The sequence below is a fragment of the Odocoileus virginianus genome, chromosome 28, assembly GCF_023699985.2.
Source record: "Odocoileus virginianus isolate 20LAN1187 ecotype Illinois chromosome 28, Ovbor_1.2, whole genome shotgun sequence".
Taxonomy (NCBI): Eukaryota; Metazoa; Chordata; class Mammalia; order Artiodactyla; family Cervidae; genus Odocoileus; species Odocoileus virginianus.
Genome location: NC_069701.1, coordinates 16,037,573 through 16,064,384, shown reverse-complemented (window position 1 = coordinate 16,064,384; position 26,812 = coordinate 16,037,573). Strand labels below are relative to the sequence as shown.

At 40.0% G+C, this 26,812-nt stretch overlaps 1 protein-coding gene across 7 annotated transcripts; it reads right to left on the bottom strand.

Moving 5' to 3' along the window:
* Positions 1-470: 470 nt before the first annotated feature.
* ALG8 (ALG8 alpha-1,3-glucosyltransferase) lies at positions 471-26,569 on the bottom strand. 7 transcript variants are annotated; one of them, XM_070457240.1, is made up of 13 exons: positions 26,435-26,568; positions 21,797-21,875; positions 15,648-15,841; positions 12,783-12,892; positions 11,748-11,815; positions 9,186-9,312; positions 8,692-8,795; positions 7,755-7,875; positions 5,157-5,255; positions 3,639-3,744; positions 2,264-2,361; positions 1,883-1,955; positions 471-1,101 (listed from the first exon to the last, which is right to left on the bottom strand). In XM_070457240.1, exons 1-13 carry the CDS (start codon positions 26,527-26,529, stop codon positions 870-872), a joined length of 1,506 nt encoding a protein of 501 aa, XP_070313341.1. In that variant the 5' UTR covers positions 26,530-26,568; the 3' UTR covers positions 471-869. The 7 variants fall into 7 exon arrangements, with proteins under 7 accessions (XP_070313341.1, XP_020770808.2, XP_020770809.2 ...); XM_020915149.2 differs by having other exon boundaries at positions 3,639-3,778; positions 5,157-5,296; positions 26,435-26,567; XM_020915150.2 differs by lacking the exons at positions 21,797-21,875; positions 26,435-26,568 and adding an exon at positions 19,033-19,120 and having other exon boundaries at positions 3,639-3,778; positions 5,157-5,296.
* Positions 26,570-26,812: the final 243 nt, after the last annotated feature.

Below are 26,812 nucleotides of genomic sequence, written 5' to 3'. Positions count from 1 at the left end.
CTCTGGTCTTCTTAGGGGGACAATGGGTAAATAAAACGTGAAAGTTCCCAGTGACAGCTAGATAAATGTTGGCTGAATTGGAATGTGCTGCAGATATTAGGCAATCTGGGGTCCTGGTTAAAGTGTATGAAGTACTCTCAAGGTAGGGGGAGGACTAGATCGGACTGGGAAAAGAAAAACACTTAAGACTGTTCACACAGGAAGGTTTAAGGAGTGACCCTATTGAATCTGGAGTACTTGCTTTTAGAATAAATGAACTGCAGAAGATGTCCTTAACTCAATGTAAGAGCAGAGTGGTTTATAATCTCCCGACAGGCCGAACAGTTCATTAAATATTCTGTCTTTGTGAGTATTGTCGATGCATAATCAGTACCTCCTGGAACAAGGTGTACAGAATGGGGATTAGTGCACACCATTTGCTTGTGTGCACACCAATAGGAAAATGGAAGAGCTGGAAATAATCCAGAAAGTTTTTTGTGCAGAAATACAAAATGGTATTTTATTTATACTTCCCTTAGCACATGATCTTAATTATGCTTTATAGCCTGACGATGGTTATCATAGGCTACAGATAATCATGCTGTTGATCAGACTCCCTTCTTGCCTAGAGTAAGCACAGCAATCTCAATGAAAATTTTAAAAAGGGGAAGGCGAATTTGTTTCAGATATATTTCACTGCTTATGGAGGACAAGTGGCTTCTCACCATGGTGACAATCAGGTTGCTAGGCTGGACAAGGCCAAGTTTACAAGAATGGTCCTCCCACAGATTTACTGAAATGAATGGTTCATGCTACCAGCAACTTTCTTTAAGTTCTCATTAATTTCCCATGAAATAATTGCTTGGAATACATCCAAGCAGTCCCTTTACTCATTGCTTCTTTGTCTTGCCGACAGGAGGGTCAGTCAATACTGAAACATACAGTTTGAACCAAGCATATGTGATGCCCACTGCACAATACACTGAGGTCAATAACAAAGGGATAAATGGGTACTTCAGGTTCCAGGAGGTGAAAGGGAATACAAATTCACAGAAGACTTCCAGAGGTCCCAGGCCAAGAAGGTAGAAAGTTTCCATCCAATTAAAAAGAGGTTTTTCTTTTCTGAAGAAAAAAGGAGAGAAGTCTGACTTTAGATGAGTCATTCTGCTTTTGCAAACATTTCTCAACTAAAGCTGCCCAACTGCACTGTCTTGATGTGAAGTGCAGCTAAGCCAGAGTCGAAAGAATGCAAAAAATTTCACATTTAGAAAAAAGTGATAAAACTATATCATTCTATTAACTCAACAATCCAAATTATCCAATCATCATCTATGCTGTCACTTAGCTGGAGTTGCTGAGGAAGAACTAGCTATGCATTTTGAAGAGGAAAGGGGGCTGGATACTGTGACATTGGAATAAGAATATAGTAAACAGTACATAACTTTTGTTTGGTAAAGTCATATAAAATGTTAACCATTTCTGATTGTAATTAAGTAGTATTAAGTATATTGATAATGTTGTATAACCATTACCATCGTCCACTTTCAAAACATTTTCAACACCCCAAAAGGAATCTTTGGAGGCAGTAAAGCAGTAATAGCTCCCTATCCAGCACCACCACCACTCCCACAAGTCCCTGTAACCACTAATTTACTTTCTGTCTCTATGAATTTGCATAGTCTAGATAATTCATATAAATGAAATCATACGATATTTGTCCTTTTTGTGTCTGGCTTATTCAGAGTGATGGAATATGAGTAATTTCTCCTGCTATTGCTGATATTTTGTAATGTTGTGATATTACCACTAATACTTAAAAAATTAAAATGTAAAAGACTTAATCATTTAGGAGTAAATATTTCACAAGAGTAAAAAGAATTTTAAATGTACTTTTTTAGATTACCTGAACAGAGTCTTCAGTGAGGAAATACTATAGATGGTAAACAGTAACATGAGTAAGATTTTAATGGGAAGTTCTGTTAAGAGAATAAAAAGGTACATATGATAATTAAGTTGGTAAGAGGAAGGTTTATGATATTTAAGGGAATATAATCATAATGACACAGCTATATAGTGCTAGGAATGCTTTTTGAGCTTAACTGTGCATTTTTGTGACATCTAAAGATACTGAGAATTAGGGATATATTGGAGGTTTTATTTAAGAGAATGGATGAGCTCTCTCTAAGAGACTTTAAGGTAGTTTAAATCAGATAGCATTGATCTGTAGGCTCTGATGTAAAGGCATGACAATCAAATAGATCTCTCTTAAAAAGAAGCTATTTACCTGCTGCAGTGAAGAGCAGAGGGAAGAGGGAATAATGTCCTGTTGTGGTCAGAATCAGAAAAATCGAAGCATCTACTGCTTTTCCCACCGATAAGAGGCTAAAAATAAAAATTCTTATAATAATTCTTAGTGTAATTAATTAAAACATCAAATGAAGCTTATACTTACAAATAGTTATATATATATGTAATATTATTTCTAGAACTGGCTTTGCATAAAATAACATACTGATCTTTGCTACAAGTCTAATTCCATTGAGAATATTAATTTTTTTAGTGGGAAACTTGAAGCAATACATAGAAGAGTACCACACTGGATCATGGAACATTCAAAAAAGAACCTTCTCTCTCTGAGTAACTGCCTCCTCAAAGAAAGGAATATTATGGGGTTGGGAGCTGCCTAATGGTGGTAGGCAGGGAAACTGGACTTGAAAGTTTTATTTCCAACCCTATAGCTCTTCTTTGGGACAATGCCCCACACGTGCTGGTGTTCAATTAGAATTCTAACTAAAGACATTAGGAATTTTGCCCTATTTTTTACTTTGGAAATTCCAAGTTGCTAAATGAACTCAGACAAGACAGGCACTGATCTGACATATTCGCTTAATGTTCTTTCAGAGCTTAATTGATGTCTCTCAGGATTTAAGAAAAAGCTTAAGAAAAGGAAAATTCTATTACCATCTATGTAATTGGGTTTCAGTTGTATACAAAATGGGCACATTGTGCTTTTTTTTTTTTTAAGCATGGCACAGTGAAAAGAACTTAAGATTCACCATGGTAAGATTCAGGTTAAAGTCCTAACCCTGCTATTTGCTAGCTATGTGACTTAGGATGAGTCAAATGCTGAGCCCCAGTTTCTACAGATATAAAGACAGGGGATAATCATTTTATCCTAATTATCTTATAGGTTGTTGTGAGGCTCAAAAGAAAGAATACAAAAGCAGAAAACCAAATCCCAACAAACAATAAAAACAGCTCTGAGAACTCTGAAGTGCTGTGTGTATGTCAGGTATGATTCCATGGTGGACTCACTCCTTACCGACTAGACAACACCCAACAAGCAACTGTGGGTGTGATGACATCAAAGACCATGTTTTTCTTCATACTATGCTGCCATTCAAAATCCAGCAGTAACAGGCTGGTACCATGACTCTTAATCACCACAGGACCCCTTACCAAAAAATGTAGGAACAATATGGGCAGTTGTGCATGCCTTAGAACTTTCACAGGTGCAAGGATCCCAAGGACCCCATTCTGTCCAGGTATAAGTCTGTTCCCACACGTCTTTGTCAAAGGAACATGTCAAAGGACAGATCAAACGGAAAACAATAGGGTCACTGTGAAATATGCCAGAAGTGCTGACTAAGTGAGCTTACCTCATTGGGAGAACTGCAAGGAGAATGGCTTTTTCATGGACATGCCAACCAAACATGAAGGAACTCAAGGCACAGAGAATCAGACATCGGAGAAAGCCTCTGGGCCCTTGAGGTTTAAACCAAAGACAGAAAACAGAGGGCTAGAAACAACAGGCAAAGATAAAAACTTCAGTATCATTTAAAATAGGCTTTACTGAAACATCGTGAGGTGAATATAATTTACATCATCTCTGAAAAACAGTAGCTCATTATTCTCCATCAAACTGAGTTCGCTTTGTGAACAGTCCACCAAAAGTTAACATAGAAACACTACTCAGAAAAAGGCATTTGGAAATATATATTTAACTTATTAAAATTAATTCTACTCATCGAAATTAATAAGGAATCATAATTAAGTTCTAGGATAGCCAGTATAACCCCCTATTACACCCTCATAATAATTAACTAATAGTCATTGAACTTATTAGGTCAAACTACAAAAGTTCATCGATATTGTGGAGCTAATAATAAATTAAACCTTAGCATATTAATAAACAAACACCAGGGACTTCCCTGGTGGTCCAGTGATTAAGACTTTGTTGTCCAATGCAGAGGGTGTGGGTTCAATTCCCACATACCTCGTGGCCAAAAAACCAAGTCACAAAATAAACAATTTTGTACCAAATTCAATAAAATTTTAAAAATGGTCCACATAAAAAAAAAAATCTTAAAATAATAATAATAAGCAAACATCTAACTCTATGAGCTGGAGGAGTGTAATTTACAAGCAATCCAAGGTCTTCTACATGGAGCTTACAAGGCTGAAATTTTAGGAAAAAGTTTAACCTCAGTTAGAACATGTGGATAAATAGGCCAACAAAGCTTAATTACCTACCAGTACTGCCATGCAATTAAGTGGGGTCAGGTGTCTTGTGAGTAGGCTTGATTATTCAGAAACAAAAATTAAAACTGAGTGTAATTAGATATGACTGCGTTATTTATATTGACTTCTACTAAAATTATATCATGAAATTGAGTGCATCATGATCACTAACAAAAACAACTTTGAATGATGCCTATAACAGCATCTGACTCATATAAGATTCTTACTTGATGCTCAAACAGCCACTGTGACTATCTCAGCTCATTATCAAGACAAAATATCCAGGCGGTCCAGAAAAATTTAGACTTTTGATCAGGTCGCCAAGGATGAAAACAAGAACCTGATGTCCTTACTACACTGTCCTTTTTCTCCACGGTGTGGTCCAAGTCCTCTCCCCTGGGCTTTTCGTTCTTCATCTGATGGTGAACAGATGGTCTGTTAGCCTCTCGTGAGGACCTCTCTCAAAGAGGCTTTACTAGTAATCCTTCCTTATGGTGTTCAAAGTTACCCTAAGAATTGCTAGGAAATGCCTCAATCTGCGGCAGGATTATAGCCATGGAATTTATCCTACGGTTGGGAAAACGTGAAATTCAACCAGCCACACAAAAGAAAAGGACAGAAAACTCAAGAAACAAGGACCACGTGTGAATTCTTACCAACACGGCAATCAGAGTGCAGATAAAGGTGGCCAAGGGCGTCACTGAGGGAAGGACTGTGTGCTGGAACTGCTGAACTAAACCACTTGTCATTGAGGCCTTGGGAATCTTGTTGGGGTCAAGAAGTTTCAGTTCTAAACCTACAGAGCAAATAGATATTTTGTTTTGTTTTGATCAATGGCACACCATGTGTTATGTGGCTTCCTTGGTGGCTCAGCTGGTAAAGAATCCTCCTACAATGCCGGAGACCTGGGTTAGATCCCTGGGTTGGGAAGATCCCCTGGAGAAGGAAATGGCAACCCACTCCAGTGTTCTTGCCTGGAGAATCCCATGGACAGAGAAGTCTGGTGGGTTACAGTTCCTGGGGTTGCCAAGAGTCGGACATGACTGAGCAACTGACACTTTCACACCGTATTTTACCAATCAGTTCCTTGAGGAAAAAAACAATATGCTACTAAATCTTATAGACTGCTTCAAGGTCAAGATTTCATTAACTCAGTCCCACAATATTCTACCTAAAATGCCTCTGGTTTACAGTGTGGTTATCTGCATTGGAACAGAAACCCTTGCTGGCAGGTAGCATGGATAGCAATTCGCTCTCATCTCTAAAATGAAGCAAGCTTTCTCAAATACTACTATGTCACAAGTCAGCTTTGAATCCTTCATTGACTGGGATAAAGTCCATATTCCTAAGCATAGACCACAGTATCTTCCATGATCTAGCACCTCCCACCTTGCCAGATTCATCTGCTTTACCTTGTTAAATATAGCTTGGCTGCAATGAGCTGACATACCCCTCAGACGCCTGTGTCCCTTTGCACAGACTACTCCTTTTGCATGGAATGGCCTACTCACTTCACAGAGCTAACTCCTAATTCACTCACCTAAGAAAGCTCCTAACTCAGGACATAAAGTTGATCTTCTTGTGGGCTAAGGTGGTCTCTTACACACGCTGCACTGTATCTGCTTATATGTTCATTTACTCTCCTACAACGGGTTCCTTAAAGGCAGGAATGACAATTTATTTCTATGCCCAGCACATAACATTCCAAGAAATACTTACTAAATGAACCAAGTCCGAGGGTAACAATGCAAGCACCAGCCCGAACAAGCTAACAGAAGAGTCAAAGACAGTCTGAGCAACTGAATGGCCCCATCTAATGCCACTGAAAACTAGTGAAATGTGATAAAAGTGTAGACTACTAAAATACCTGGTATTCATTCACCTCTTCCCTTTTCACTTCAGCCTGCAGATTCTCTCTTAAAGCTAATGATTACCTGCCTGAAACAGAACTGCCTAACCTACCACTGGCTTTCTATTCACAACATCCTTGAGGAGACAGATATACAAGATGAGGTACAACAGTTTCCTGACTCAGATAAGGCAAGCAGCACCTGTACCTCATATTATGTCAGTCATTTAAAATTTTTAGAAGTGTTAAGAACTTACTTCATAAGATGCCATATATATCAAGGCTGGGCTCAGTGGGTGAGTGAGGATAGCAAATTATGATTTCCCGCAAGTACATGTCCAAAACAGTAATAGCAGCTGCCATGCATTAAGCACCTGCCATATGCCAAGGGCTTTGTAGCCATTACTTTTAGCTTCTTGAGGCACAAAAAGATGAGTGCCTAAAAAAGATGACATGCCTAAGGTCACACAACTTAGGTGGAAGAATCAAATCCAGTACTGTCTGGTTCCAAAGCCCCTGCTACTGACAGCCTGGCATGTCTTTATTGTTGCCTTTGCTTCTCACAATAAGTTGTTACATTTTAAAGGTTGTAAACAAGCAACAAAACACCTTATGTGGCCTGAAAAGCCTAAAATATTTACTGTCTGTCCGGTTACAGAAGCTTGCCTGCCCTTCTCTTGATCCTGCCATTTCCCATCAGGCAGGCTGTATTCACAGATGAGAGAATGTGAGTTGTTCTACAGTTAGTTATTTTCAGAACTGTCTGAAGGTATAAATTCCTTTTCATCACATCTCAAACTTAAAAGCATAGCCTAAGTTTTCTCTTTCTTTTCATCTCATGCTGAATGCATGCCTCCCATTTCCCCTATTGCTTTAATACCCAGAATCATAACTTACACATTCTTAAAACGCTTCTTCACATTTTTAAGTTTAAAAGTAAGGTTATAACTGCTGAAAAACGTTTTACTTAAGGTAAAAATTACCTTTTAAAAATGTCTAAATATTTCATTCCCAAGGAAAGGAACAACAATCTCACTGCCACAAAGAGCTTTTATAAGGAATGTAGTCTGTTTCCTGCACTGGAGTCTCAGTCTCAGAACCACTTCTCTGTTTATCCTGAGAGCTGAAACGTGGGGGTGGAGAACAAACAGTTCAGCCTCATTCACAAGACAAAGCAGGGTTTTTTTTTTCCATTTCTCAATGTGACTAGCTCTTGCAATCTTCATAGTATAAGTAAGAAGGCTTAGGGAAGTCCATGCAGGTCCGGGGGTTAGGACTCAGTGCGTTCACTGCTGGGGCCCGGGTGGATCCCTGGTTGTGGAACTAAAAACCCACAAACCATGTGCAGAGACCCGACCCCCCTCACCCCGCCAAAAAACAAAGGTAAGAAGGTTTGCTACCATACCGATGACGGACAGCACTTTGTCCAAAGCACTGTACAAAGCCCAGAAGTTTGGAGCCCAGTATGCGTGGCAGAGGCCCCTCTTGAAGGGGAAGAGTCGGGAGAAGACTTGAGGCAGTTGGTTCTGTTGAAAAGAGATTAAACAGTGATCAGTCTTTCCTAAATTAAAAAAGACAACTAGGGTACTATCTGTGGCATTGTGTGAAGAAAGTTATGAGGTCTGAGTTCGAGTATTTGTTCCTTCAAGGAAAGAGTTATGTGATGCTGAGCAGTTCACAGAACTTCTTGTTGTCCAACCTTCTCATCTGTCATGTGCGACAAGGTATATCAAAGTACTCTGAATACCAGTCTGATGCTGTGTATAATATATAATATAATAATAGAAGAACTGATAAGGGGCACAGGAGAACACAGACTGCAGCTTCACCAAGTTTACTGAAAAAATGGGGACGATGCAGAAGGCTTGATGAGACAATGCAGTGTTTCCCAGTTTTAACAGCAATTAAAATTAACAAGTTGAATTCCGTGCAAGGAAAGAAGCCAAAAAAGGAAAAACACCTGCTGAACATCTGTAACATATTAGGCACTTGAGAATGTTTGCTGTCAGTGACCGACTGGGAAAGCACTGAGGACTGACTTGGGGTCACAAATAAAACATAGCAAACAAGCAAATAAAAAAATCCAGAAATCTGTGAATACTTACTATCAACTCTGTGTGAGTGTGCGTGTTTGTGAGACATATTGTTAAATACACAAATGTATGCACATACGTATATGCATAGGCACAAAAATGTCTGAAAGAATAACATCCTATCTTTGAGGAGTCACAGTTGGAAGGAGTGAAACAGGAGTAGTTTTGTTTATTTTATATATCCCTGGCTTTATTATTTTTTCTAAATAACAACAAACATGTCTTCTTCATAACAAATAAAAGACTTACCAAGGCTAGAAAAGGACCCAGCGAAACAGCAGAAACTAGGAAGACAATCAGTCCCAGGGAAATAAGGCGGACAAAGCTGAAGCTGTTCCATCGGATGGATCCATCTACAGAAAAGACCATTATCACTAACCAGGAGCATGGAAAGCCACAGCTTACATAATATGCCCAAATTAGTAGTAGCCCATGACAGTATACCAATCTTTATGATGTGGCAAGAACACAGAAAAGAATGGGTTTTTACCCATTTTTATAGGATCAATAGTTGAAAGATATCTGTTGTGCCTCATAAAACCCCCTCATAGGACTTCCCTAGCGGTCCGGTGGTTAAGACTATGCTTCCACTTCAGGGAGCATGGGTTCAATCCCTAGTCAGGGAACTAAGATCCTAAGTGCCATACAGTGTGGTCAAATAAATAAATAAAAATTAAAAAGCAAGCCCCTAAGTCAAGACAAAAGAAAAAAAAAGAAAAAATAACACTATCACTAAAACTTGCCTGGTTTATTTGCAGTGAAACAGTAAGATCGCAGCAAATATACACCGTAAGCTGGTGCTATATAGAGGTAGATGTGCTTGAAATGTAGGAGAACAGCAAAGAGAAATGCTCCTTCCATATGCCTTTTCTAGGAGATTGAAGAGGGAAATATCAATTCAAAATTCAGGGTAGACTAAACACAATAATGTAGCATCCTGGACTGGACCCTGGAACAGAAGAAGGATGTTAGTGGAAAAACTGGTAAAATCTGAATGTACCAATGTTGGTTTTTCAGTCTTGATGAATGTACCATAAGATGGTAACATTACAGGAAAATGAGTGAACGGGTATAGGAACTCTTATTATATTTGAAAATGGTTAAGATAAATGGGTGAGGGGAGAAGAGAAATAGGTGAGGGAGATTAAGAGATGAAGTACAGTTGCAAAACAAATGAATCATGGGTATGAAATGTACAGTGTGGAAAAAGTAGTCAGAAACTGTATCTGTCATCTCAGTATGGTGACAGATTGTCACTAGACTTACCATGGTGATCATTTTGAAATGGATAGAAATATTGAGCCATTATGTTATGTAACAGCAACTAACAGTGTTGTAAATCAATTATTACTTCAAAAACAAACAAACTCATAGGGAAAAGATTAGATCTGTAGTTAACCACAGGTGAGAAATGGGGGAGAAAGAATTGAATAAAGGCAGTCCAAAGGCAAAATTGTAGTTACAAGATAAATAAGTTCTAGGGATGTGATGTACCATATGATAAATGTAACATTGGTGGTGTTTTAGTCTCTAAGTTATGTCCAACTCTTTGTGACCCTGTGGACTGTAGCCCACCAGGCTCCTTGTCCATAGGATTTACCAGGCAAGAATATTGGAGTGGGCTTTCATTTCCCTTTCCAGGGTCTCTTCCTGACCCAGAGATCAAACCTGCATCTCCTGCTTGGCAGGTGGGTTCTCTACCACTGAGCCACCAGGGAAGATCAGTATAAGGAGAACAGAAGGAATTGATTCAAACTAGCTTTTACACTGAGCCTAGTGGGTTCATAAATTCATTACTTCAACAAATATTTATTAAGTACTAAGTTTGATGTTGAGGTATAAGATACATCGTCATAACAACATACTATAAATTCTCGCTAAGGAACCCAAATAAGTTAATTACCTTCACCCTCTTATAGTTATACAATAGCTGGAGCTGATTTCCAGAGAAGATCTGGGAATCATAGTATGAATAATTATAGATAAACTATGCTAACAAAGAATCACTTAAATCTTACATTACACATTAGGTAACGTAGAGTACAACTGGGCTGAGGCAGCAAGTAGTACCTGATCTAACAAACTACCTAAAAGAATTAAAGGCATTCTGATTTGGGGGGGAAAACAACCCTCCAAACTGAGTTGACTATGACTAAAGAAGTCTGAATTCTACCTACCTCACGGGAATTTTGGAAGGACCAAATGAGATAATGGTCCTGGGGTTCAGCAAAGAAACTGCCAGAGGGACCGTGAAAGGCCAGGTTCCTCCTTTTACTGTCTCATCAGGTGTGGTCTAGAACAGATGAATCAGCAATGGTAAGGCAAAAACAAAGGGATGCTTCTAAATGTCTCCACCAGTTTTATATTTATTTAAGATTCAGAGAAAGTCCAGCTGGTTCTACAGCTAAACTTTAGTTCATTTGTTCAACAACCATTCACCCTTCACTCATTGAACAACAATTATGATCTATGTATAGTGTGGCTTATAATGGTTAAAAGAAAAAAAAACTTATCCAGACATTCATAGTTGACAAAGAACTTTAAAATGGATTATTGAATTTGATCTTTCCAAAGTCCCTGTGAGGTAAGTGGCCCCATTTAATAAATAGAATGTATTAAGGGTAAATTTTATCTTATGGATGAGAAAACTGAGGCTGAGAGGGTTGAAAGACTTGCCTTGGGTTGACGGTTCCCAAACCTGACGGTATATCAATATTCCCCGGAGATTCCTAAAACCCAATCCCAGAGATGAGGGGACTTCTAGAAATCTAAATTACCTACTTTCCTCCTCTAAAGAAAGGAGGATAATTTTAACAACTTCACAGAATAGTTGCAAGGTTTACTCAATAAGATATTATATATAATGGACCCAATCTGAAGCAGCCAATGCTTCTGAATAACTTATCTGAGTCACACAACTTGTTTGGGTTATTCAGGATTTCAACCCAGGTCTTCTGGTTCCAAATCCCATACTTTCCATTACACTATGCTACATGGTTCTGATGGGTAAGGCCCCACCTTTACAGTTACTATTCTGTATAAACTATGGAAGACTTCATTTCTGGACAAATGATCCAAACCAAATATAGAAACTCGAGTTTATTTCAGGCCTGCCACACCCTAACAAGTTTTTAGAGTATAATTTTCTCATCTGTAAAATGGAGAAAAGTATTACTAAAAGAGAAGACGGAATTTGTGAAAAATACTTAGCACTTGGCAATGGAAAACAGTTGGTCAAATAGATTTACCAATCACCTTTACAAGCTAAAAACCAAACTAATATAATTAGCCTATTTTGTGTTTACCTGAAAGAATCGTGCAATGGAGAGCAGCATTAATCCAGATAAAAAACCATTGTACTGGAAATGAATATCTGGACGTAGGTCAAGGAAAGAAAACAGTGGATACCAAATTCACAATGAACTGTGCCAGCAGACTGAGTATCAAAGTCGAAAGTGCTTACTTTATAGGTAAATTAAAGACAGCAGTATTACTACCAGTTGGGAGTTTGCATGAAAATGTTTTGCATAAATTGTGAAATTCTAGACAAACTTTTAAATTAAAATTTATGTTTAAGAAGAAAACCAGGAAACTTTCCCATATTTTCTGTAAGTTAAAGAATGAACAGGTAAAGGAGTTTTTTTGTTTTGTTTTGCCTTCTAGAATCAGGGATGAGAAAGGAAGGGACCTAACAGCTACCGAAGGCCATTTCATGCAGCATTTCGTTGTCAGTGAGGCAGTTAGAGCCCAAAGCATTACTCTACTTATGGCCTATCACCACTCAGAGGACCAAACTGAGATTTGAGTCTACGTCAGATTTAAACCAAAGTGCAGGTGCTCTCACCTACACATGGCTATGTCTATGAAAACTAGAAATCTGGCTTCTGTCATTTGCATTTTAGTTACATTCAGACCCTTTGGATTTAAGAACTTTGCCTATTAACATGGGGTAAGCCAAGATGGGAGAAAAGCATGAAGGCTTGTTTCCACATGCAATACTGTGATAGGCCATTTTCTACGAAAGGTATTTAGAATAATATGAACTATTTCAGATATGTATATTAGATTAATCTAAAGACAGTTAAGTCCCAGTATATTGCTTTCCTGGTGATTTACCTGGTTCTCGAAGGTCATCACTAACTTTTCAGGGACAAAGTTCTCTACAACCAGAGGGCGGTAAAGTTGAGTAGAGACCACAGTTTGGGGAACTGACTAACCCATTCCACATCCACTTTCAAAAGCAGCTCACATTTCAGAATCATCATTACAGAAAGAATTAATCTTATACTTTAGTACATATCAAATAAATAAGGGAACAGTGCATAAAACGTCAAGGATACGGTCTACAATTAACAACCCGAAGTTCCACAGCAGTAGTACTGACAGAATAAACTTTGGCTTCTCTGTAAGTTCTTTGCCTGCTTTTTTCCCATCAATGCATTTACAGCACCTAAATTGGAACATGAGGAAAGAATCAGAAACAACTTTTATCTTCATTAGAACATTATAATACTTTTACAGAGCACTCTTGATATACTGTTGTGTTTTACTAGCCATTCCTGAGAAACTGTCCATGCCATTCTTTTGTTTTTAATGAGGAACTATTTTATTTTGCAAATGAATGATTGAAAAGCAACATTCAGCCTGAACAGCAGTTGGAAAACTCAGGTTTATGTCAATCCAAATATGAAGGAAAAAAAAGGAAGGAAGAAATGGAGGAATGAGGAGAGAAAAGATGAAGGAAATTAAGCTACTATTTATGGAGCATTCAGTATATCCTAGATGCTTTCACTAAGAGTATAACATTTACTTCCCCAAGGACCATGGAAGGTTTTCTTTTTATTTTATTTATTTATTTATTTATTTTTAGGTTTTCTTTTTAAAAAGGAGGAAGGAGACTCCAGGAGACTTTCTTGTAGCCCTTCAATATGTCTGCGCCCAATCACAGCTCAATGTTGCCAGTTATCAACAGGGAAGAAAAAGAAAGGCAACAGCATCCAGTTTTGGTGATATGGACAACTTTTCAGTTAAAGTGCCCTTAGGTGTCACCTTTCCCAAGTAATTCCAGGGGGTTACAAAAATTTTAGTTGCTTCCCTGTCAGTTGATTAGAAATAAGGATTGGGGTGTCCATGCCATTCCTGAACCTAAAAAGGTAGTAGCAGAAACAAAGTTCTCAGGGCCAGTTCCATGTCTTTCTCAGCTACGCTGACTTAAAACAAAGTCTTCATTTAATAAAACAAATTAAAAAGCCATCCACCAAAAACCCAAAAGAATGTTGAAAACTGAGAGGACACACACTATTTTAGTCTTTCAGGCTAAAAAAAATGCAGACCAGGATAACACAACATTCTAAATTATATGTCATCAAACCAGCCAAATTAAGAATAGGCTGGTGAGAGTTTGGGAGAGGGTGGTGGAGGGGATAGAAAAAAATAGAACAAAGACACAAACTTGCAGCTTTCAACTACCCAAATAATTTTTAAAAATGCCTATAAAAAAATGTATGTCATTTAAAGGTAAAGAATACAGTAATTAAGTGATAATAGCAGGTGACAACAGTACGATCCATTTCTATTTTGTAAAAATTATATTCAGACACAAAAAAGGTTGAAACAACAGGCACCAAAGTGTTGACAGTGACAGAAGTAAGTGGAGGAATATGGGTTCCTTTTAACTTTAGTGAAAGTGTTAGTCACTCAGTCGTGTCCGACTCTGTGACCCCCATGGACTGTAGCCTGCCAGGATCCTCTGTCTGTAGAATTCTCCAGGCAAGAAAATTGGAGTAGGTTGCCATGCCCTCCTCCAGGTGATCTTCCTGACCCAGGGATCAAACCCAATTCTCCCACCTTGCAGGCAGATTCTTTACCATCTGAACCACTGTATACGTGCTGTTTTCCAAAATTTTGACAACAAGGATGTACTATTCTATGAAAAGATTTTTAAAAATGTATTTCATTTGAATACCAGCAAATCCTGAAAACAAAGAAAGCTAAAAGTGAAAGCAGACATAATAAAGATGCAGTTGGACAGCGGCTAGGAAAAGGTGTCCTGCTTTTCCTCCCTGGAGCCTGAGTTTCTTCATAAATAGGTTGAGTAACCTTATAGGGTAATTGAGAAAATTAAGTAAGTTACTAATCTATACATAGTGCCTTGTTTGAAGTTTTTATCTTAGTGAGCTGTTCTCTCTTACACTGTAGATGGAAATGAACTCTTCCTTCTCTCTGCCTGCATACCCTTTCCCCAGGAGCGTGGATTTAAACATTTTGAGTTAAAAGGAGTACATGATATATCACCTTCTCCTCCAACTCTTGCCAGGTCATACACAGAATGAAGGTCAGGGGGCCAAACAGGAGTTATTCCGTAAACATGAGCAGAGGTTCAAACATCCCCGAGGGACTCTTTCCTGAACGGGGCAAGAGGTTCACTGGAGAAGGCCACATAAACAGAAATGATCTACTTATGACAACGGGCACTAGTTACTGCTCTGTTACAATCATAAGAGTAGGCTTAAGTATTAGGACAGAATAGAGACCAACAATGACTGGGAATGCACTACTTGGAAGTCACTGTGCAAAACATTCTACATATATGCGTTTGACTACTTAGAAGTAACTTATAAGTAAAAGATGCAAAACATGAAAATATATGATATAAACATAGCTTAAAATTAACGAAGAGTCTTTGTGAAGGAACACATCCAGAGACTGCAACTAGAAGCACTCAGTAAGATTTCTTGAGTTTACCAGAATGGACACTCCACTGGTGGTTAGCACTATGCATGTGTGTGCATGAATGTGCTGCGTTGTGTGTGTGTGAGTATCCTAAAGAATAGGGTAGGTCACAGCAGAACGTGGTGGCCTGCTACAAGGAGGGAAAGAGAGGCCTGTGGAGCCATTCTGGGCAGGAGAAATGGCCCTGGAACTCTACTTGGGCCTACTTTTCACAACAATCACAAATTTCACAACATTCATCTTGTACTATTTCTACCTTGTAACCCCACCGTAACCCCCATTTCTTCCCCACAATATTCAATTAGACTGCTAGCTGTAACTACTCATTGTGCAGCTTAGAACACAACAGTTATAAATGTCTCAGCATTTGCTATTATATGAACTTCGTTTGCCCACAGTGAAGAACAGGTTAATACTATTTAATCCCATTCCCTCAACACATCTTCCACACGGAATAGCATCCTCAGACTTACTCATGGACAGCATACACAAAGAGTGCATCTGTAAAGATGACGGAAAATCTCTGGAAGAGTAAGGTCCTTGGGCTGGAGTAATTCAGATTACGGACATTCAGCATCTCTTGATCAAAGTATTTGGCAACATGTGACAGGGCATACTCAAACCATGCGAAAAAGGGGGGGTAATCCAAGGTCCACTCTGAAGTTGCCTGTGGTAAAAATATAAGACAATATATCCTAAGTAACTGAATAAACAAGATACAAAGACTGGAAATTTTCATTCTCTGGTCTTCAAAAAAAAAAAAAAAAACCCACACATAAAATGAAATTACACTTAAAATATGCCATAAATAGAAAAATTTCTATGTTAGGACTGAACAGAACAGTAAAAGTCATTTCCTAACTTATTTAATATAGTCTTCAAGTTCCTTAGAGTCAACTGTACTTCAAAAGAAATTAATTTGAGACCTTATAGTAATGAATTTGCTTATGACATGGTTCTAGTCATCTAAATATAAAAACGGAGCTTCACTGCTTAGTTGCTAAGTCGTGTCCAGCTCTTTTGTGACCCCGTGGACTGTAGCCTGCAAGGCTCCTCTGCCCATGGGATTTCCCAGGCAAGAATACGGGAGTGGTTGCCATTTCTGTCTCCACAGTATTTTCCTGACTCAGGGATCAAGCCCATGTCTCCCTCATTGGCAGGTAGATTCTTTACCACCGAGTCACCAGGGAAGCCCTGAAAATGGAGGTGAGGCATAAAAAATGATTCTTTAGTTTGGGTTTAAGTTCCGTCCCAGAGTCACAATTTCCCTACCTATAAAATGAGATACTGTGAGGACTAAATGAGATAATATATATGAAATATATTTATAAATGACAAAATGCTACACTGATGCTACTTATCTTTTGCTCCACTAGGTTATAAGACCCTTCAGAGCAGAAACCACTCTGTCATTTCTGTATCTTGAACACTTAGTAAGTTTCTGATATATTAAGAATCAAATAGTCATTAGTTAAATGAATGAATAGTCCCTAATGATTAAATGCCTGGAGAAGGAAATGGCAACCCACTCCAGTAATCTTGCCTGGAGAATTCCATGAATAGAGGAGCCTGGCAGGCTACAGTCCATGGGGTTGCAAAGAGTCAGGTATGACTGAGCAACTATCACTCAATGATTAAATGAAAATATAAATCATATGAAAACTATATAAACTATACAAAAAATATATAAACTATATATAAGCTTTATGGTACTATATTTTGGTATTTTTGTTTCAGTTTCTACATTCATAAAACAAGAATGGTAGTACTCACAAGTTATTGCATTACATCTTACCTCTGTGTGTGTGTGTGTTTAGTACTGAATCAGACACAAACTAAGTATCGATAACTATTATTATAATTTACAAAAGTGATTACTATTTCCATAACTTGTCCCTAAAACTAAACCCAGATCTTATACCTAAAGAGCTGAGACAGCAATTATCTCTCTACTCTGCACCTGTTGCTCTTTTCAATTGAAAGCGCCTCTCCTTCTGGAAGTACGCTAAGGGTTCGCTTGGTACTAACTTGGTGCCCACAGGAAATATTATTTAGGGTCTCTCCTGTGTTATAAAATGAGGCAAGAGACACTCAAATAACTTGTTACCTCTTTGTTCCTGATAAGGAAGAATGAAAACTTTAGGTCCTAATAAGAAGCAGCCTGTTCAACACCCCTGGCAGGTATAAAATGCAAAAGCCTCGGCCCTGATCCAGCCCAGAGGCTCTCTGTATAGGGCGCTCAATCTACAAAACCACCCACTAAATTCTCCCTTATGAAATGTTCCTTCTCTAATCTCAAATCTCCAACGTGGGATACAAACAAGATGAACCACTGGAAAATGGAAAGAAATATTAGAAATTTTATTGTTTAATCTTACCCTTCTTAATTTCTATTTTTAAAATATATTAATACAGTACTACTTTTATAAAGACATATTGGGTAGTAAATGCTCAAAAATGACTTCTTGCTAGGGTGCAGATATATCTATTTTTTAACATTGAGCAATTACTAGTCTATATAATTTCAAGAAGTTCAACAGGAATTTAGACTTTATTAACATCTGTGGTTTCCAACCACAGCTGCCATGTCAGAGCTCACGCTACCCTTAAAGAGCCATTTATCTTACTGGAAGTCTAGAAGATTTTCCTACTTTATCGACATACTTATTATTCTAAATAAAATGGGGAACAGGAAGCGTTAAAAGGACTGAGAAAAGGAACAGGTACTGCCTGGGAGACGGTCATTTTCCCAAAACGGTGTCCCTGTCCTTCCCTCTCTAACCCCACACCACCTCCGATCCCCTCTCTGCCGCTGCTTCTCCCCGCTGAGACTTCCCACGCGGAGCCCAGGTCTCCTGACCTCAGGAACTTCCTGCTGGAGCCATCCTCTGACTTAAACAGCTTCTGGGAAGCCAAGAAAGCTATTAGCTCACATTTCCTCCCGAGTGACCAATGCTGTCACTTACACGTGGGAGAGCTCAGGCTCATATTCTGTGTCTCCTGACTCCAAATCCATTAGCTCAGGAAGCTACGAGAACAGCCAAGACCCTCACTCAGTGGAAGATGGTGACTACATGTTGACCACAGGGGGCGGTCTCAGGCCCCGGGAGGATGGCAGAGACCAAGAGGAAGAAGAGAGACTCTCCCGCTCAGACAGCGCGAGGCTGTCGCAACACAAGCCAATCAGATATATAGAACAGACTTGTGGACTCTGTGGGAGAAGGCGAGGGTGGGATGTTTCAAGAGAACAGCATCGAAACATGTATATTATCTAGGGTGAAACAGATCACCAGCCCAGGTGGGATGCATGAGACAAGTGCTCGGGCCTGGTGCACTGGGAAGACCCAGAGGGATGGGGTGGAGAGGGAGGTGGGAGGGGGGACCGGGACGGGGAATACATGTAAATCCATGGCTGATTCAGATCAATGTATGACAAAAACCACTACAATATTGTAAAGTAATTAGCCTCCAACTAATAAAAATAAATGAAAAAAAAAAAAAAAGAAAGAAAAGCCATGGCTCTTTGTTGACTACAGCCCTCCCAACTTCCTCTTCCCCTCTTTCGAAGAGCTCTCCTGCCCGTGTTGTGTGGGGACCTTGCCACAGTTGCAGACCCTGAATTGCAATTTCCTGTTGATTTTTTTTTCTGTTGATTTCCTGTGTGTGTGCCTGTGTGTGTGTTAGTTGCTCAGTTGTGTCCAACTCTGCCACCCCATGGACTGTGTAGCCTGCCAGGTTCCTCTGGCCATGGGATTCTCCAGGGAAGAATACTAGAGTGGGTTGCCATTCCCTTCTCCAGAGGATCTTCCCAACCCAAGGATCGAACCCAGGTCTCCTGTACTGCGGGCAGATTCTTACCATCTGAGCCAGCAGGGAAGCCTCTGTTGATCCTAAGTCAGTCCATTTTTGCTGGAAAAATAACTGTCAGTCTACTTGCTTTAGGTCAACAAAGATTCCAAACAATTGTGTTCATTCCACAAATATTTACTTGGGTATTTCTGTCTTTCCCAACCAAGGGACCAATCTGTTTGAGGTCAGAGCAGAAAGGAAGGTTAGAAGCCATGGCTAGGGAAGGCTCTACAATGTAATCCACTGCTCAATATCTACTCTCCTCAGTATGACAGAAAGACCCTTCCAGACCCACAGCAGACACCTCACCATCCCTCTGTGAACCTCACTGACAACTGAGTTTTGCCCCCTGTTGATTTCTTTCGTTGTTACTGCCGAGGAGAGCAGGAAGAACAAAGAAGTATATCATTACTAGAATCTCTTTTCATACAAACCGTTTGTATCTAAAACAAATGAATAACAGGTGACAGCTCTGGCATAAACATATTTCAGGAATACTAAAATAATAGGTAGTAGTGAAAATTATAGGAGTAAAGGAGAGAACATCCAGAAAGAATGATAGAATATTAAAAGGAAAAGGAACCACAAAGAGAAGTCCAGAGAGAACCAGCTTTTGAAAGAGTATTTAGATGCAGAAGAGTTAGCAAAGGAGAGCAAGAAGGAATAGTCAGAGATAAAAGGAAAAAATGGCGAGAGAAGGGACTGCCTTTTCATTTATAGGTTGAAGCTTATTATATTAATAATGCTAATTATTAAGAACATTTAGTGATGTTTAATGAGCACTTTTACTCTCAGTACGTCACATATGTTATATTCACTTTATTCCAATAATTATTTATTATCACCTAATATTAAAAGTTGGCAATGCTGAGGCTTTAAGCAGTCAAGTAGCCTACCCACGGTTGCCCAGCACAGGTATTAAGCAGCAGAGCTGAAAGTCAAATCTAGACAGTCTGGAACGACAGCCCAACCTCTTGACTACCAGGCCACACATAAAGTCTCCTCACTGGTTTGCATTATTATTTACTTAAAGTTCCTTAGCGTTCCTATGAAATACTTGCAGTGTTATTATGTGAAGAGGAATTTGGTCAATTAGATCAATTATTCTCAAGCTTTTTCAGTACAAAGGACTATTATGACTTGACCTAAAAATACAAAAAGCAACAACTCACAGAAAGAGTTTAGAAGTTGTCTTAAAAAAAACCTCCCTGACATTAGAGTGCTGTTTTTGATCAAATCATTTCTGAGCTAACATCTGTTTTCCATGAAGTATCAGATGTAAGTTAGTAAGTCATACCAGAAATTAAAAATACAGACATGGTTTTTATAATAATGGGAGAGAATGGTTTGTATATTGCCAGATACCTACACATCACATTTCATTATTCCTGTCCTCATAAATCACAAAATGTTAGGGAGAGACAGGATCTTAGAAATAATTTATTCCAAATCCTCATGTAACTGACGAAAAACCAAGGCTCAGAGAGATGAAATATATTTTCTAGGTGGTGCAGAGCCAGGCCTAGAATCTAATTTTCCTTCTTTCCCTATCCAATATTCTTTCAAAAAGGATGTGGCAAATATTATAATTCCCCATGTAAAATTTGGGGAAAACTCATTTTGAAGTCAAGAGGTCACCTAATAGCACCAGAGGGCAGAACTGAATGAAACTGACTCCTCCTAAAACCAAGCTCCCTTGCAGAATTTATGATTAACCTCTCTATCCAAAACGATTTCTTTTTAAAAAACTTTATTTTTGGCTGTGCTGGGTCTTCATTGCTACATGATTTCTCTAGTTGCAGCAAGTGAGGGCTACTCTCCAGTTGCGGAGTGCAGGGTTTTTCTTGTAGTGGCTTCTTACTGCAGACCATGGACTCCAGGGAGCGTGGGCTCAGTAGTTGTGGAGCATGGGCTTAGCTGCTCTGCGGCATGTGGGATCTTCCCGGACCAGGGATTGAACCCCTGCCCCTACATGGGCAGGCAGACTCCCAACCACTGGACCACCAGGGAAGTCCCTTTATTCCCTTTTTTGTCCCACCACATTCTCCTCAGGAATTGAGGAGTATCAAAGAAAAGGGAGGGACTGAAACCAAACAAAATCTTGTGGGGTCTACTCAGGAATAAGATTCTCCATGGCCCCACTTCTTGTTTGGCCTTCCAAAGAGCAAACTCAAGGAGTTAATGATTAGAAGAAGTCACAGGACTTTTAGTTCCTCCTGAAGGGACACAGGCAACAATTGGACTCGTATCTTTGAGTTGTTCTGCAGAAACTAAGACCCTCAACTGGTGGACGATGGTGACTCCATGCTGACCACAGCACATAGACCCCAGGCTGGAACCAGAAGGCTGATGATTTAAGATTCCCAAAACATCACTCTATGACTTTCCCACCAACCACTCAGAAAAATATGCATGACCTGATCATGCACCCTGTGACCCTCACCCCCTACTGCTGCCTTTAAAACCTCTTGCCTGAAAGCTGCTGGTGAGTTCAGGTCTTTCAAGCGCAAGTTGCTCGTTCTCTTTGGTTGGCGCCCTGAATTAAACACTGTATTTTCTTTCACCATAACCCAGGTGAGTAGACTGATTGGTTTTGTGTGTGCCAGGCAAGGCGGCCCTAGTTTAGTTTGGTAACATGAGGAAAGAATACAATTTTTATAAAGTCCATTCAACCTAAGATCACGGGGAGAACTCTTTTAATATCAATAATACTTATATGATTTCACATATCATCTTAAAAAAAAAAATCAAAGGGTGAAAATTAACAACTTACCTCATAATACCACTGTGATATTGGCAAACTGTGGGTGATAGCAAGCCAGTTTCGGTGTACTTCAAAATCTGTGGAATGGCTATTCAAAACAGTCAGATGAATAAAATGAGAGTTCAAAATATTTATCAGTTTCACATTTCTAAAATTATGCTTTTAAATGGATCAACACCCCTTACATAGTCACAGCTCACTATCCTATAAAGATAAAAATAGGTACTATACAAGCCTGAAACACTTCACTTACTTAAGAGGCCAGACTTCCTTCTGGAAAAGCTGGGGAATCGCCTAAGTGAAAAGGGTCTCTAAGTTAACCACGGGCTGACCTAAAAGCCCACGCTTTTTCTTAAGGGAGGCCCTCAGGCTATTGCTCAGAGAGGACTTACTCTTGTTCACCAACAATGTTAGTAAGATTCATGATCTGGAAAAGGCCTCACATAAGCTGGATCTTCAAGGATGAGTAGGTAAGTTCATGAGACAGAAAAGGTGGGTGGAAAAAAATGGCCCTGTCTTCCCCATATCTCCAAATACTGTTTACTAGTCTGCCTCTCACTATATATAAATATATCCAAGTATGTGCCCTATAGGGGAGGAAAACTGTTTTCCCTTCAACCCTTCTAGGTTCTGTGGCTGACCTAAGAATTAAATTAACATAAGACAGAATAACAGGGGAAAAAAAAAAGATAATTTAAATCATTTCTATTTACTTATCTATTTTTGGCCACACCATGGGCAAATGGGATCTTAGTTCCCTGACTGGAGATTGAACCCACGCCCCCTGCAGTGGAAGCACCCAGTCTTAACCAATAGACCACCAGTGAAGTCCCCCAAAAGACAATCTGAATTGTTTACATATGTACAGGAGTCCCAGAAGATATGAGACGAGACTCATAAGGTGGCCAGATGATTGAGGCTCATCTCACTATTCTGAGATTTATGGAGAGGGGAAGGGGGCCAGGGCTTCAAAGAGAGGGGAAGGTAACTTTTGGGAAAGTGAGAAGAGAAAATGTTTGGCACACAAAGGTTGCTCTGCCCCAAGGGTAAGCCTTAAGTGAAAAAGTGATCTCTGGTAAGACCTACCTTCCAGGTACAGGCCCCCTTTCTAATGTATTCCCTTGAAAGTAACCTGGACAGCTTTCAGAGCTTCTCCTGTATCTGCAGGTCCTCAAATTAATAGGTCTCCCCAAACCCTTATGCCAAAGAGGCATATTTTGGGGTGTCTATTCAGCCACCCTTTGTTCTTCTTTAGCAAAAGCTTATTTTTCTGTTTGTTCACTCCTGTACTTCCCCTCCGCATCTTGTACTGCACCTGATAATGCACACACATTATGGGCTCCACACACTCTTGTTGAATTAACCACTCACCAGAGTCAATGAGTTCCACAGCAGAACCTGATGTACTTTCCAATGTTTCACACAACATTTCTACAATAACAACTCTGTGATGAGTTTCCTAGCCAATCTCCTCCATGTCTCTTTCACGGCTTGCCATTCCAATATTCATCAAGCCCAGGTTCCCTTATGTTCAGTTCTTGGTCTTCTTTCTATACAGGTTACTCTGCTCTGGACAATCTTATTCACACTTACTGCTTCCACTATGAACTGTGGAATGATGACTCCCAAATCACATATACAACCTTGGTCTCTTTCCTGAGTTCTAGGAGGGACATCTCCAACTTCCTGCTGACGGTATCTCCCGAATCTCCTACAGATTTCTCAAAATCACAATTCACAAATGATCTTATGATCTAACATTTCCATTTCTAGATATATACTTGAAGGGGAGCAAAATGTGTCTCTCTGGCAAGAGGATTAATTTAAGCTAATTATTTTTAAGAAACAGAAGACTCAGGAATCCTTTTTACCACCCTCTTAAGTGCCTAAAGAATTTATATAAAGGGCTTTGTTCCTGGAATAGAGCTATCACCACTGATACTGGTCAAGAATATGGGCTAGGTGTGGTGGAAGAAATTCATCAGAGCCTAAAGATCAGAGTCCACTCTGTCCCACTGTATCTTCATGGCCCAGCAAACATTTGTTTACCAAACATTCGCTTTTCCTTCTCCATGTTGACTGCCTTTCTCCCCTTTGAAGTCCCAAACCACTACCCTTAACATCCGCTTGTCTTTAGTTGAAGATAGTATTTAAGGTGGGGGTTTCAGTCATTTTCGCAAGTTACTCTGTTATCCTGAGTCTCTCCCATGTACATGCTGTTACACTTTTGTTTGATTTTCTCCTGTTAATCTGTCTCATGTTAATTTAATTCATAGACCAGCCAAAAAAACCTGGCCAGAAGGGTAAATGAAAATTTCTTCCTCCCCAACATACTCAATAGAAATGCACACATATGTTCAACAAAAGACATTTACTAGGTACGTCTTCAGGCCTCATTACATGTCAGAGACCTTTCCTGATACCCAATCTAAAGTAAGTCTCTGGGACTTCCAGAGTATTGGCAGTCCAATACTTAAGACTCCAAGCTTCCACTGAAGGAGACATGGGTTTGATCCCTGAGTCAGGGAACTAAGATATCAGTGCTGCCTGGCATGGCCAAAATAATAAAGATAAATAAATAAATCTACTTTAAAAATACTTTATTACCATCACTTTAAAAAATAAATAAGTCTTCCCTGTTAGTCTTCTTATAGGATCTCATTTTTTCCCTTCATAACACTTAACATAAGCATTGTTATGTAATTATACACTTGTGTTGATCTGTTTCTGGGACTGCTATCCTTACTAAACTACATAGGAGTTCCCTGGCAGTCCAGTGGTTAGGACTCAGAGCTTTCACTGCCACTAGGCCCAGGTTCAACCCCTGGCCAGGGAACTACAGTCCTGCAAGCTGTATGACACAGCCAAAAAACCCAAACCAAACCCAAACTACACTCTGTAGTGTTAAGAGATCATATTCATTTTTTTCCTCCCCTCTAGTACCCAGCTTCAGTATCTGGTTCATAATATAGCACTTAGTAAACATTTTGGTCCCCTTCATGGATCACTGCCTTGCCATGGCAAAGGGGCTTGAGTAACTTAATGAAACTATGAGCCATGTCACGCAGGGCCACCCAAGACAGACAGGTCATAGTGGAGAGTTCTGACAAAACGTGATCCACTGGACGGAATGGCAAACCACACCAGTATACTTGCCATGAGAACCCCATGAACTGTATAAAAAGGCAGAGCGACAGGGAAGCCTGGCATGCTGCAGTCCATGGGGTCGCAAAGAGTCAGGAGTCAGACACAACTTGGTGACTGAACAACAAAACATTTTGGTGAATACTTTTGCATTTATCCTGCAGCTTCCCTCTCACATCCCAGAGGCTTCCTGTTTGAGAAGTAGACCATCAACTACAACTCACATTCTTAATCCTGGACCAAGAGCTGTATTCAAAATAACCACGCCGAAGACACATTTCTGGGCTGAAGTAACTAAAGCAAGGAATGTCGATTTATATGCACAGTTAAAAAGAAACATTCCCTTTTGACTCTGATTTGAAAGGAACTTTCTTCATATTTAGAAGGATTTTTTCCAATTTGCTTTTAAAAGGAAAAGATGCTTTTTTATTTCAGTTCTGCAAAGTTCAACTGCCAAACCCCTTCTTTTCCCAAGCTCCTGTAATTCATTTTGCTAAACCTACATATACACTTCATTGCTTATATATACATCAGTATGCGTTTACATTCTATACACACAGCTCTTTCATATCCAACAAGAGATCACCAAGATCTTGAACTAAAGGATACCAATAAATCAAATCCTAAACTGGGAACTGGGGTGGGGAGATCCATAGGGAGAAAAGGAAAGAGGGGAAAAGTGAAAGGAGGAAAAATTAGGATGAACAGAATGTGGCCGCCAACATTAATAAATATTGAGTACCCACTGTATACATCTGGTGGTTGTTTCCATGTTTTCAGTCTTGGTTTTGCATCCATGTGTCACACACTGGTCTAAACCTGAGGGACCTGGCCCTGTCTACCTCATCCCTTACTGCCTTCAGTCACAAATGGGCACTTTCTGTTCCTAGAATACTCAGTTCTTTCTTACCACAGGGCCTTTTCACTTATTCTTTCCTATACCTGGAACTACTTTTCACATTGCTTATTCTTCTGCACCCTACAGCTTTCAACTCAAACATCATCTCCTAAAAGAGTATACTCTTGCCGGGTAGTCGCTCTCTACTTCTTTCACAGACCTCATCACAATCTGAAACTTCTGTTTGTCCATCTGCCCCCACCAACTCCTTCGAGGACAAGGACTGTAAATGTCTTCCCCAACTGCCTCTCCAGGTCTTAGAACAGTGCATATTAGCACAGGAGGCAGTTGATAAATATTGTATTTGAATGAATGCTGGAGGTGGATGCTGTTTACCTGCATATTAAGGAAGAGGACCCTGAGGCCCAGAAAAACAAAAATCAGTGCCAGATATGACTCCAGCCATCCAGAGCTATGATCTGGTCACTAGATTCTAGTGCATAGGTAAAATAACAACTAATGGGCTGAGTGGGAAGCATAGCAAAGTGCAGCAGCGACCTCACGACTTCAAGTCCCCTTTCCTTCTCTCATTCACGCTTACTCTCGCCAGTCCTGACCGACCACGGGTCTTCCCCGCCCAGCCCCGGGCCTTGTGGGTCCCTTACTAGGTAGGGATGAGAAGGCATTTGAGGAGCGTCACCCCGAGCGCCAGCGCCGAAAACCAATTGCCACCGCCGGTCGCGATCCCGAAAGCAGCCATTGCTACGGCGCCGCCAGCTTTCAATCAACTAGACCCGCCTGCGCGACCCCGCGCATGCGGGGAAGGCCCTCGGAGGCGGCACCCGCGAGCCGCGCGCATGCGCTCAGCCGCTCAGCCGCTGAGGTTGAGGCCGGATCTCGGGCGTTTAAACCTCCCGCTTGCGGTCCCTTCACCGCCCCGCCTCCTTCCCCGCCCAGACGGCCTGCTAGAGTCTGCGCGGTTTCCAGAGCGACAAGTTAAGTTTCACAGGATGTTTTTTCTGTTTTGGTTCACAAAGTTGTTG

Bases quoted from the DNA above. Each gene is read 5' to 3' on its own strand.
- ALG8 (XM_020915149.2), bottom strand. From the start codon at position 26,529: ATGGCTGCTTTCGGGATCGCGACCGGCGGTGGCAATTGGTTTTCGGCG. The intron at 12,893-15,647 runs GTAAGTCTGAGG...GTTCCAATTTAG, and splicing joins TTTGTGTATGCTGTCCATGA to GTGCTGTAAATGCATTGATG. The intron at 9,313-11,747 runs GTAAACACAAAA...TCAATCTCCTAG, and splicing joins CCATTGCACGATTCTTTCAG to AAAAGGCATATGGAAGGAGC.